At 42.8% G+C, this 13,090-nt stretch overlaps 1 protein-coding gene across 1 annotated transcript; it reads left to right on the top strand.

Annotated features, from left to right (window-relative positions):
- Positions 1-6,230: 6,230 nt before the first annotated feature.
- On the top strand, positions 6,231-7,961 carry LOC310796118 (E3 ubiquitin-protein ligase TRIM39-like; the record flags this gene model as incomplete). Its single annotated transcript, XM_083658265.1, has 1 exon — positions 6,231-7,961. The coding sequence occupies one exon, from the start codon at positions 6,231-6,233 to the stop codon at positions 7,959-7,961; it is 1,731 nt and encodes a 576-aa protein (XP_083514391.1).
- Between the last annotated feature and the right edge of the window lie 5,129 nt (positions 7,962-13,090).

The following is a 13,090-nucleotide window of genomic DNA, read 5'->3' as shown; positions in this document are numbered from 1 at the left end:
GAATAACAGATAGTACAAGTATCTTAATAAGCTATTATTAAGCTATACCTATTATAGCTAACTAGTAAGTGCTTAATAAGCTAGCCTACTTTGAATGGTAACAGACAATGACTGTCATTGGTAACAGACAATAAATGGCGGTCAACTTACCCATAACCTTCGGATATGGAGACTTAGCCTACCTGTCCACTCATCTGCATGTTTGAGCTACAACTTGCGCTGTGCCTTGCCGAAATCAAATTGCCTCCAATGCGAGACTCGTGAATGACATGACTATGAAGTTATGGTTTGCGATGGCTGTCTGAGGGAACAAGATGTGCATGAAAACTCACCCTTTTCCACTAACTGTAACATTAGAACATATTAGCCACACTTACATTTTTTATGTTTTGTTTTGTTATGTTACAGTATGTTTGGTAGAGCTTTTCCCTAGCCCCACCCCTTTCCTGACCACACCCCCTCCCACCTCCCACATACACTCCCCCCATACACCTGTCCATGCCCCCTACCCACCTCTCGAATCCAGACTCTCTACGACCTTCCTATCCCTAGCAACAGACTCTTTTCCCTAGCCCCGTCCCCTCCATTGAGCCGACCCGGATCAGATCCGCTCCAAAATGTAATGGGTTCTTCCTTGGCCCATGCTACACCCTTCCAGCAAGTTTCATGAAAATCGGCCCAGTAGTTTTGCCGTAATCCTCCTGCTAACAGACAAACGGTCAGACAAACAGCACCGAAAACATCACCTCCTTTGTGGAGACAATGCCAAATTTGAGAATGTTCCACTACTGGGATTTTCTGGGATTTTCAGTATGTTAAATTGGAAGGTTTCAAGAGCTGAATACAACACAAATAATTTCTGTTGCAATTTGTTTAAGGTTGGGTCATTTTTTCTCACAGATTCCCTAGACTAATATATCTCATGGGCTGACTCACCAAAAGATGGTGCTGTGGCTCTAAACTACAGGTTTAACTACAAGTTTAACTACAAGACGTCTGCTCAGATGTGCGTTTACTGCGGTGGTTAATCCCCGATCGTGTCTGCCTGGGCTGGGCTATCAGCTAAATTCTAATTTTGCTGAATTGATAGAACGGGGGTATTTACCCCACCCTGACCACGCCCCCAGCCAGGCTGAGCCAGCTAAGCCAGCATCTATGACGAGACTTGGCCTCAACATATAAGAGACAAGAGTGCCAAAGTCACACACTCTTCCATGTTCGGCATTGGACGTAAGGGATTTCATTCCCCATTCAATTTTCCCCCAGACGTTTCTAAAAATCACTATAAAAAGAGTTTGATTCAGTTATATTCAGAATCAGGAGCAGAATATGGAACATTTTACTCAGACCAAAACATTTATTTTTTATTTTTTGTCTGAACAAAATATTCTATGGTCTTTCCTGATCCAGAATAGCTGGATCACTTGACGAAGTAAAACTCTTCATAAGCATTTTATGAAACGTCTAGGGAAAAATGAATGGGGAATGAAATGTCTTAAGCCCCATGCTGAACCTGGAAGATGTTTGCACTCTATAATAAAGCAATACTAGGTAACATCACTCAGGTTTTTTAAAACCTTTTTCATGTTTTTTAACAGATTTTTAACTACAGAGAATCATCAATAAATCCTCCAAAATAATCCACACCCCCCTTCCGTCACTTGTATCACTCCACCGCCAAAGGACAATAAATAGAGCTAAAAAAATCATTTCTGACCCCACTCACCCAGCATACCACATCTTCCAGCTGTTGCCCTCTGGGAGGCGCTACAGGTCTCTGCCCACCAAGACAACCCGTTTTAAAAACAGTTTCTTCCCCACTGCTATAAGGACACTGAACTCTATATAACAACCCCCATATCACTGCTGCTATAACTGTATTGTGTACTGTTATTGTGTTTTATGTATGTATGTATCATGATGTTGGACATTGCTTACGTATGAACTGTACTGAAAACAAATTCCACCAGCCTGGCTGTGTGGTCATTAAAGAATCTAATCTAATCTAATCTAATGTAAGGAAAGATTGCCAGCTACAATGATGATGAAGGGGAGAACATGACTAATTCACTCTCCTTGATTTTGTTGTTTTTACTTTCAGCTAAAATTATTTATTTAATCATGACCAAACCAAACCTTAATGCACAGTTCAGCATAGCATGCAGCTGCAATACACTTACATTATTAGTAGTGGATTGTACCTGCCATTTGCATCAGGAAGAAGCTTAGCCTATTGATTTTGAATTCCCAGATAGATAATATAGATAGTAGATTTTATATTTTTATTTTTATTTGATCAGAAATTGATTATTCACCAGATATACATAGCCTACATAACAAGCTTCTATCTGTAACTTAATTCAAACCAAAAGAAATAAGATTTTCCAGAGTTAAACGGAGTTCAATGTATTTTGTGAAGTCTATACAGTATGAGTGTTAGTGAATGCTTTATAAGCTGTTATTTCAACTCATAATTCTAAGTCACAAGATGTGAACTCATGATTTTAAGTCATTATGGACTTTTAAGTTGAAATCGACAAACACATTTTCACTAATGATTTCACAAAAAGTGTGGACCAAAGCAGCTCAAAAGGCAATAGTATACAAAGTGAAAAAAGGTGGAGCTACTTGGAGTTTTAAGGCAATATTTAATACGAAGTAATATATCTGTGTAAAAGCAGTTACAAAACAGAATATATCTTCAATATACTACGGGCAAAGAAAACGCAACGCGTTTCAACCACGCAGGTCTTCCTCAGGCAGTGTTAGCTGGGCGTCGGCCGCCGCACCTGTGTATATAAGGTAAATACGTGGCACAAGTCAGTTGGGATGACGTAGGGTGGGCAGTGCTATGACATCACAATATAGGATGGGCCTTATTAAAGCAACGGGGATAGCAACATCATACACAAGTAATAATAAATAGACAATAATGGTTGCAGCAGATAGATGTAGAAACAGTCTATAGGCTATAGGCTATAAGTTATAGGCTAGGGAGGAAAAACTAGGGGGGGACACAGCAGAACACAACATATGGACCCGGGCAACAATATCATAATTAAATACAACACAATTAAATAAAGCACGTCAGGTCAAGCTCCTCGTTAAGTCCAAGACTGTGTTGATGGTATGAATCCAGCGCGCTTCACGCTGTAATAGATTTCTGTCCAGATCCCCGCCCCTTGGGTGCGGTTTGACCAAGTCCAGTGCCCAGAAACGGAGATCAGCATCAGAGTGATTATGCTGTACAAAGTGTTCCACCAACGGGGCTTTAGTGTCTCGGCGACGAATTGCGCTCTTGTGTTCCGTTACGCGTGTGCGTAACGGACGAGTCGTCTTGCCAATGTCCCACCGTGGGCAGGGACAGGAGATAGCATACACTATCCCCTGTGATGCGCAGGTGGTGAGGTGTTTGAGGTGGATGGTTACTCCATTTGGGAACGAGAGGGATTTGGCTTTGTTGGCTCGGGGGCAACATGAACAGTGTCCACACGGGTAGTGGGGGTGTGGAATGTTTTGACCAGACTGTCCCTGATGTTTTGGTTCCTGGTGAAGGCTATCCTGGGTGGTGTGGTGAAGGTTTCATGTACTTGTAGTACTCTCCAATGTTTTAAACAGGCAGCATTTAATTTGATTGGCTAGGGGAGAGTACTGGAGGGTGGCTGTGACTCTGGGTGGGGTAGGGTCCGGTGTCTTGGGCTGTAGCAGGATGTCCCTGTGTGAATGTAGGGCGCGTTTATACGTGTGGGAGATGGGTCTCCGCCCATACCCTCTCTCATGGAATCTCAGTCGCATCTGAGTAGCCTTATCGACAAAATCACGTTTGTCACTGCATAATCTGCGAAAGCGCATAAATTGTCCCGTGGGCAGATTATCCTTGAGATGAGAGGGGTGATAGCTGGTGGCGTGGAGGAGGGTGTTCCTGTCTGTGGGCTTACGATAGATAGATGAGTGTAATTTATTATTGTATTTGTAAAAAGAGACGTCCAAGAAATGAATCCGGTCGGGGTGCTGGTCTATGGTGAAGCGGAGGTGGGGGTTCCAGGTATTGAGCAGGGTATGAAATTCTAACAGTGATGTGGATGAGCCGTGCCAGGATCAGGAGGACGTCATCGATGTATCTGCGCCACAGGATAATAGAGCTGATGAAAGGGTTAGCGCTGGGGTTGTATACAAAATCTTTCTCAAAGGCACCCACGTATAGATTTGCTATACTGGGGGCCGCGGCGCAGCCCATAGCGACCCCCGAGGTCTGGAGATAATAATCCCTGTTGAACACAAAGTAGTTGTGGACAAGGCTAATCTCAGCCAGAGAGGCTATGAGCTCATTGGGGGGGGTATCTGTTGTTCTCCCGGTCAGTGTGTGTTTGATGATCTCTATTGCCCCCTGTTGTGGAATGTTGGTATATAATGATTCGATGTCCATGGTGGCCAATATGACAGATGACACATCTATGTCTAGTTGATCTATGATGCAGAGGAAATCAGCTGAGTCCCGGATGTATGCTGGTAGTCTGTGGACAAAAGGCTGTATAGTGGTCAACAAATTTAGATAGGGGCTCCAGCAGAGACTCATTTCCTGAAACAATCAGGCGGCCAGGAGGAGGGGTCTTATTTTTATGAATTTTAGGGAGCAGATACAGAGCTGGGGTCCTGTGGTGTTTACGTAGCAGGAACCTGTGGTCACGTTTGGTGATATGGCCAGCCTGAAGAGCATTGTCTATGAGGGATTTGATGATTACCCGGGTGCGAGGCCCCGGATCGCTGCTGCAGTGTTTATATGTGATGGAATCAGAGAGCTGGCGCACAGCTTCAGCAGTGTAGTCAGAGAAGTTTTGAATGACGACCGCTCCGCCCTTTGTCAGCAGGTCGGATCACAATCGAGTTGTCACGTTGTAGTTCTGTGAGGGCTGCTCTTTCCCTGCGGGATAGGTTCTGCCTGACAGGGGGGATGCTCTGTTCGAGAGCAGAGATATCCTGATGGACGAGCTTACTATACGTGTCTATGGCAGAATCTATAATACCAGGTGGTATGAAGGAGGAGGGGGGTGCGAGAGCTGGGGGGGTACTGTCAGTGCTGTTAAGGTGCCTAAAGTATAATCTGAGCCTGAGTTTACGGATGAATTTGTGTAAATTGATTCTGGTATTGAATGGCTGATACTTGGCAGTGGGGACAAATGACAGTCCTTTAGAGAGCAGGTCTAGATGTGGCTGTGAGAGGGACTTACTGGACAAGTTAATCACTGGTATGGGTTGTGGGAGCTCCTGGTGTAGTAGCGGGGCTGCTGGAACTGGGACCCCCCGTCCCAGTCCTGAAAAGGGACGGGGGGTCAGATTGGTGGAACACTTTGTACAGCATCATCACTCTGATGCTGATCTCCGTTTCTGGGCACTGGACTTGGTCAAACCGCACCCAAGGGGCGGGGATCTGGACAGAAATCTATTACAGCGTGAAGTGCGCTGGATTCATACCATCAACACAGTCAGCCCGCATGGACTTAACGAGGAGCTTGACCTGACGTGCTTTATTTAATTGTGTTGTATTTAATTATGATATTGTTGCCCGGGTCCATGTTGTGTTCTGCTGTGTCCGTGTCCCCCCTCTGTTTTTCCTCCCTAGCCTATAACTTATAGCCTATAGCCTATAGACTGTTTCTACATCTATCTGATGTAACCATTATTGTCTATTTATTATTACTGGTGTATGATGTTGCTATCCCCGTTGCTTTAATAAGGCCCATCCTATATTGTGATGTCATAGCACTGCCCACCCTACGTCATCCCAACTGACTTGTGCCACGTATTTGCCTTATATACACAGGTGCGGCGGCCGACGCCCAGCTAACACTGCCTGAGGAAGACCTGCGTGGTTGAAACGCGTTGCGTTTTGTTTGCCCGTAGTATATTGAAGATATATTCTGTTTTGTAACTGCTTGTACACAGATATATTACTTCGTATTAAATATTGCCTTAAAACTCCAAGTAGCTTTACCTTTTTTCACTAATGATTTCACTAAATTGACTGAGTTTTTACAGTGGATGGGATGCTTCCCTGTTTTAATTTTGCACTGAGACTGTGAAGTGAAGTGTGATCAACTACACATACCTCAAAATTATGTTTGACAATATAGCAATAATCTAAATTTGATATTTTTTAATATGAACATTCAAGAATTGTGTGTTACAGTGTTGTTGTTTTACACTTTCACTTTAGGTCTCAGCGTCTAGATATGTCTGCTGCCAGCTGTCTCCTATCTGAAGATCAGTTGCTGTGCTCCATCTGTCTGGAGGTGTTCACTGATCCAGTCTCCACATCATGTGGACACAACCTCTGCAAGAACTGTATCACACAGCACTGGGATGTTAATGCCCCGTGCAAGTGTCCCATGTGTAATAAGCTTTTTGTCAGAAGACCTGACCTACAGGTCATTACTTCCCTATCTGAGATGTCTGCTCAGTTCAGAAAGTCAGCTCAGATGAAAGCCAGCAGCTGTCCAGACCAGTGGGCCAAACCAGTAGATGTTCCCTGTGATGTCTGCACTAAGCCCAAACGGAAGGCCCTGAAGTCATGCCTGGTGTGCCTGACCTCCTACTGTGAGACTCACCTGGAGCCTCATCAGAGAATGAAAAGACACAAGCTGATCGATCCTGTGGAGAACCTGGAAGGCAGGGTGTGTAAGAAGCATGACAGACTGCTGGAGCTGTTCTGCAAGACTGACCAGATGTGTGTGTGTCTGCTCTGCACTTTTTCAGACCACAAGTCACATGACATTGTTCCTCTGAAAGAAGAATGTGAAGGAAAGAAGACTGAGCTGGGGAAGACAGATGCTGAAAATCAGCAGAAGATCCAGGAGAGAAAACTGAAGATTCAGGAGATCAAACACTCACTAGAGCTCAGCAAGGAAGATGCAGAGAGAGAGATAGCAGACAGTGTGCCGGTCTTCACTATTCTGAAGCAGTGTGTGGAGAGAGGCCAGGCTGAGCTTATTGAGACGATTGAAAACAAGCAGAAAACAACAGAGAAACATGCTGAAGGCTTCATCAAAGAGCTAGAACAGGAAATCTCTCAGCTGAGGAAGAGCAGCGCTGAGGTGGAACAGCTCAAATGCACTCAAGACCACATCCACCTCCTCCAAAGCTTCCCATCCGTGAACACTCCTCCACACACCAAGGACTGGACAGAGGTCAATGTCCATTCAACATATGAGGGGACTGTGAGGAGAGCTGTGGAGAAGCTGGAGGAGACTCTCGAGAAAGAGACTGCTCAGTTCAGAAAGTCAGCTCAAAAGAAAGCCAGCATCTACTGGCCGATAATAATCATGATCATAATCATTATTAGTGCCATCATCATACATCACTTCATCCCTCTGACAAAGACTGAGCAGAACAGTGTCCAGCAGTATGCAGTGGATGTGACTCTGAATCCTGATACAGCACAAGCCAAGCTCATCCTGTCTGATGATGGGAAACAAGTATATACTGGTGATGTAAGGAAGGATCTCCCAGACAACCCAGAGAGATTTGATCTCTGTGCCATTGTCTTAGGAAAGCAGAGCTTCTCTTCAGGAAGGTTTTACTACGAGGTTCAGGTTCAAGGGAAGACTGCCTGGAGTTTAGGAGTGGCCAGAGGGTCGATTAACAGGAAGGGAATGATCACTCTGAACCCACAGAATGGCTTCTGGACTATAGTGTTGAGGAATGGAAATGAGTACACAGCTAAGACTAGCCCTGCTGTCAGCCTCTCTCTGGAGAGGAAGCCTCAGAAGGTGGGGGTGTTTGTGGATTATGAGGAGGGTCTGGTCTCCTTTTATGACGTAGATGCTGCAGCTCTTATCTACTCCTTTACTGGCTGCACCTTCACTGAGAAACTCTACCCATACTTCGGTGCCTGTTCTAATGAGGGAGGTAAAAACTCTGCTCCTCTGATCATCTCTCCTATAATACCTATAATATATATATAATAATTAGTTTTGGATTAACTGATATTTAAGATATTAACAAATTTGTTACATGTTGTTTGAATGACATAATGTAATGTAATTAGACATACATCCCCCCCTCAGGTAACTGTTATAGCATTCTAATAAATAAATATAAACTATATACACACATATATGACAAGGGAGTACATGGGGGACCTTATCAGTGATGTCATAAATCCCACAACATGTTGCAGCCCAGAGTCTCCGCCCTAGAAATTGAGCTGTACGGCGAGCGGTGTTAGTCACAATGGGGGGGGGGGGGGGGGGGGTCACACTTGTCTGTTGTTCTTTAAATGGAGCTCAGCTCTCCACTGAGAGAAGACTTAGACAAACTCGCTGTCTGTGGAAAAAGCCCAGTAAATGTCTCTATACCTTTCTTCTTCTCAACAAAATGATCATGAAAAATATGTTAAAGGAATGTTAAAATCCAGATTCTGGTTAATATGGTACATGGTGTATTCTGCTTTATATACACTGTTTTTTTTATGTATGGTATTACTACTTGTTGCAAAAACTAAGGAGTGTGAAAACTACCAATTGTCTAGTTTCATTGTAACATGTACAGGTGATGAACTAAATAGGTGATTACTGTCATAGCAGTGTATACTGAGTAGTGTTGAGTACTCTAGACCGGTCTTGGTCTCAAGACCACATTTTGATGGTCTCGGTCTCGTCTCGGACTCGCCCTCCATCGGTCTTGGTCTTGTCTCGGTCAAGCCGGACTCTGGATTTTATTTCAAGACCAGCCGAGATCACAACTGCAGTGACATCATTACTTGCCTGTGTATATTTTTTAACTGTGATTGGGTGTAAAAATCCCTCCTTCAATCACAACCAATAACCTTGCAGTTTGAAAGTTTCTAACGCTGTAGCCACTCCCCTCATGTTCATGCACAAAGGAAGACAACACAGGTCAACAAGGTGGCTGGAGAGATGTCTCCAAATCATCAGTCATACGATTGGCTTATAAACCACAAGGGGGAGGAGTCATAATTTAGCAGCAGTAAGGTGTTTTTACACTTCATTCTGTCCACTGTGTTGAGCCTTTCTGAAGGTCATTGATATGGAATTACAGTGTTTCAGATCAAAGGATTGCATTCTGTCACTGAGTATTAAACTGTACAGACATTTATATTTTACTATCATTCCTAAATAATGATTTATTTCATTGTTAGCAGAGCAATAGTGCAGAATTGAGTACTTTTCAATGTTCCTCGCGCTTCCACAGAATGTGGGAAGTCTGCTTTTAGTTATTATGCTTCTTGGTCCTGGAATCATCTCCAGAAAGATGCAAACCTGGATGTCCTCATCCCTCTGGATGGGTTTAAAAGTCTGCTGCAGTCTTTAAAAACTGAACTTTGTAGCTGTTTTATTTGAGATTGTACACTGTGTAATTACCGGTAGTATATTTGCATGTATTCCTTATAATTGTATTTTGTGGTTTTGTGTTGTATTGTTGTAACTTCTGCTGTTGCTCTTGAGGTTATCCCCTCTAACATAAGAGGTGGTGACAGACTAAAGAAAGACCTTTTGGATTGTGACCTTACAGGCCACAACATCTCCAGGCCTAAATGATGAAATTGACTTTCTGCCATTCCTGAGTCCCAATTCAGTTCTTCTGTTCTTTGGTGCTTATCTATAAACTATATATGCATTTACCCAGTCATTTATCTATATACTTGTACAGTTTTCTGCCTCGAGCACATTGCAAGTTAACCTGACATACTTTGGCTATGTACTTTTCGTCACTGCACAGGTGACTAGTAGATAATAATTAACATTTGGCCTTTTTGGATACTACAAATCTTATTGTGTATGCACGTAATCCTCTTTTCATTGTACTTTTGTCTTCCTTGAGACTAACTGAAATTGCATTAGTTGGACATCTTCGGTATCTGATTTAGTTCCCCTTTTCAGTAATCACTGAATGTACCTAAACTATATCACTTTTTGTTATTATATTTGTACTTTTTTGTTCACATCTTTGATGATGCTTGTATGTAACCTTTAACCCAGGCTCTTTGGCGCCACCTTTTGGCCCCAAGGCCTCATGTGCTGGGTGGAGTGTCACAACAGCTGGTATATATTCCAGACTGATTATGTGTTAACCAGACCCTGATGAAGACCTAGCAGGTCGATACGTGTTGGTCTGTCTAATTGCCTATGCTCGATTCAAATATATATTTCTACTTGAAGACGGAGTGCCTTAGTTTTATTCCATGGTAGTCTGCATCAAAACCTGGGGACTGACATCAAGCAAGACCTCCTGGATTCTGATTGCCTAATACTATTACCTGCCCCACTAATGAGCACCTGTCGGATGAGCCATCAGATCCATCCAGCGCTTCCCTCTTCTGCTGTATACTACTTGTTGTAACTTCTGTTTGCTGTTTTCTTGGCCAGGGTTCCCATGTAAAACAGATGAACATCTCAATGGGACTCACAAATAAAAATAAATAAAAATAAAGGTTAAGACATCATTAGTGATGGTCGTTTTTCCTTTTTTGGTCTTGAAAATGGTCTGGATGGATGCACAGTGAAAACATCTTGGATATAAATAAATGCATATCGTCTAATATCGATCGCAGCCCCTGAATCCAATCGTATAGAAATTGTGATATTGGCAAATATCGCATCATTGTCCAATGAATCCATATACATGTAGTATTGTATTGAGATCAAACGTGTGATTCCCACCCCTACAAGAGCCATGGGTGGAAAGATGGAGGAGTTGTGCTGTATAGGAATACACATGGCCAGTGTCCGTGTGTGTGTGTGTGTGTGTGTGTGTGTGTGTGTGTGTGTGTGTGTGTGCGTGCGTGCGTGCGTGCGAGTGTGTGAGTGAGTGAGTGAGTGAGTGAGTGAGAGAGAGAGAGAGAGAGAGAGACAGAGACACTAACAGTCTCACTGCAAAAAAATGTAAACAAGCACACCTGACTCAGTTTGTCCAGGAACGGCCTCAGTTGTCCCACAACACCTCCCTTGGTGTTGGTGTGTCCTCCTCCCTCAACTGTCCACTCTCTTGACTCATCGTAAGAGTAAGGTCATCCTGTAACAGACACAATTTCTGATATTAAAACAATCTAAAACAGAGGTTTTCTAAGTGAGAGGCGGGCCCTTTCCAGGGGGGCTCCAAACAGTTTCAGGGAAGGCTCAGTGAATGGAAGTTAACATTATATCATTATTTCATTAGTTATCAAAAGGAGATCACATCGAATAACTGATATAGCAATATGATATCATGGATTACATAGATTTCTACATGTCTGACTAATGTTGCAGTGTCACTCCACTGGCTCATCCTGCAGCGTGTCTGGTCTGACATGATGTGATGACGTGTGTTGTAGCCTACTGCTCTGCGTCCTGTTGATAGAAACATGTTTTTTTTTACAAACAAATTACAGATGAATTTCATGAATAACATTCACCTAATTGCAAAAGTAATAGAGATGACTTAAAGTCCCTACAAGAAACTTTAACTGGTATGAAACAATCTACATGTAATACCGATACATACCTCTATATCAGTGGTTTAACGTCAAGGACCCCTATACTGACACAAATTAGACCATTTGATAACCCTTTGTCCCAGGGTCTCCCATCTGATAAGATTTTTATTTTTAGTTGTTTTATTACAGAAAGTGTATGAAACTCATGACCAAAACAGTCACACATTCTGTCATTGTGTTACTCATGGATGCAGAGTTCCTACACCTTCCTCATCAAATTCAAGGACCTTTCAGGGATAACTTACAGCAGCAAAACAGCAGACTAGCCCTTTATTAAAGATGTGAATTCTCTCTCTCTCTGCACACACACACACACACACACACACATACACACACACACACACACACACACAGTGAGAGAAAGAGAGAGAGCGCCCCCGTCAAATGAGATTTATCTTAAATGAAAAGTGCACAACAAATAAATGCAGTGAGCGGTTCACAGACATAACGTAGAGAGAGAGAGAGGGAGAGAGAGAGAGAAAGAGAGCACCCGCCGAACGCAGTTGTTGCTAGTATGCGTGCGACCAGTGAGCTAATAGGACGCACAGATATTCACTGTTTAAACAGAGCTGTGACACATCATTGAACTGTAGCCAGATGGGATGTTTCCGTGTTCATGAACGACACGTGTCAAATGAAGGTTTCAAAGAAGTGCAAACTAAAAATTTAGCTAAAATGCCTCTCTGGAACCTTGATTTCAAACAGATGATAAAAAAGGCATATGCAATTTGCACCTGTGGGTGTAAATAGCTGTGGGTCTTTTTTCACCTGCGGGTAAATACTCCATATTTGTACCCGGGTGTAAATAGCTTATGGCACAATTAAAATGACCACCATGAGGCGTTTTTGCGATGGCTCAATTTCTGAAAATGTTCAGGGCCCCAAACTATAAGCGTACCAAGTGTCATGCTTTTATGAAAAAGTGTAAATTATATCCACACATCATCTGGACTAATACACAGAAATCAGGGTTTTGGGAGTAGGTTTGTTTACAAAGTAATAATTATCAATAAGCTACCAGATTGGCTGGGTTATCATACAAAAATATAAACTAGAGACATCATGTATTAGGATAGGTTTTTAACCAGGCTGCTCTAACTTCCTCAAGGCAAGGAAGCTCCAAGACAAGCTGCATACAACATAAGTGAAACTTGAAGAGTTTAACCTCCTGTCACATGCTTCACCCACCTGCCCAACCCAAATCATAACTCTAAGTTGCTTTAGTCGCTTAAACATAACCCTGTTGCTTTGTTACCTAAACCTAACCAAGTTGTTTTACTTGCCTAATAAACCTAACCAAGTTGTTTTATTTGCCTAATAAACCTAACCTAAGTTTTTTACTTGCCTAAAGTTGTTTGTTTAATTTGTGTTGAACATTGGAAAGGCAGCAATCTTATCAAATGAAACAATGTTTTGTTTCATATTTAGCTTGATTAGATATGTCCTGGTTTTGCAGGATCCTGGTAAAATGCCAACATAGTTTTGACGGTAAGTTTGCTTAGACTTGGTTGGTCTCAGGTTAGACCGGTTTGGTGTCAGACGGGTTCTAGAACCAGCATGTGAGGTGCGGCTGCTGCACCCTCAGATGACATCTTCACA

This window comes from Poromitra crassiceps (genome assembly GCF_964638095.1).
Source record: "Poromitra crassiceps genome assembly, chromosome: 22".
In the NCBI taxonomy this organism is placed as follows: Eukaryota; Metazoa; Chordata; class Actinopteri; order Beryciformes; family Melamphaidae; genus Poromitra; species Poromitra crassiceps.
This window is presented reverse-complemented; position numbering and strand designations above follow the sequence as displayed.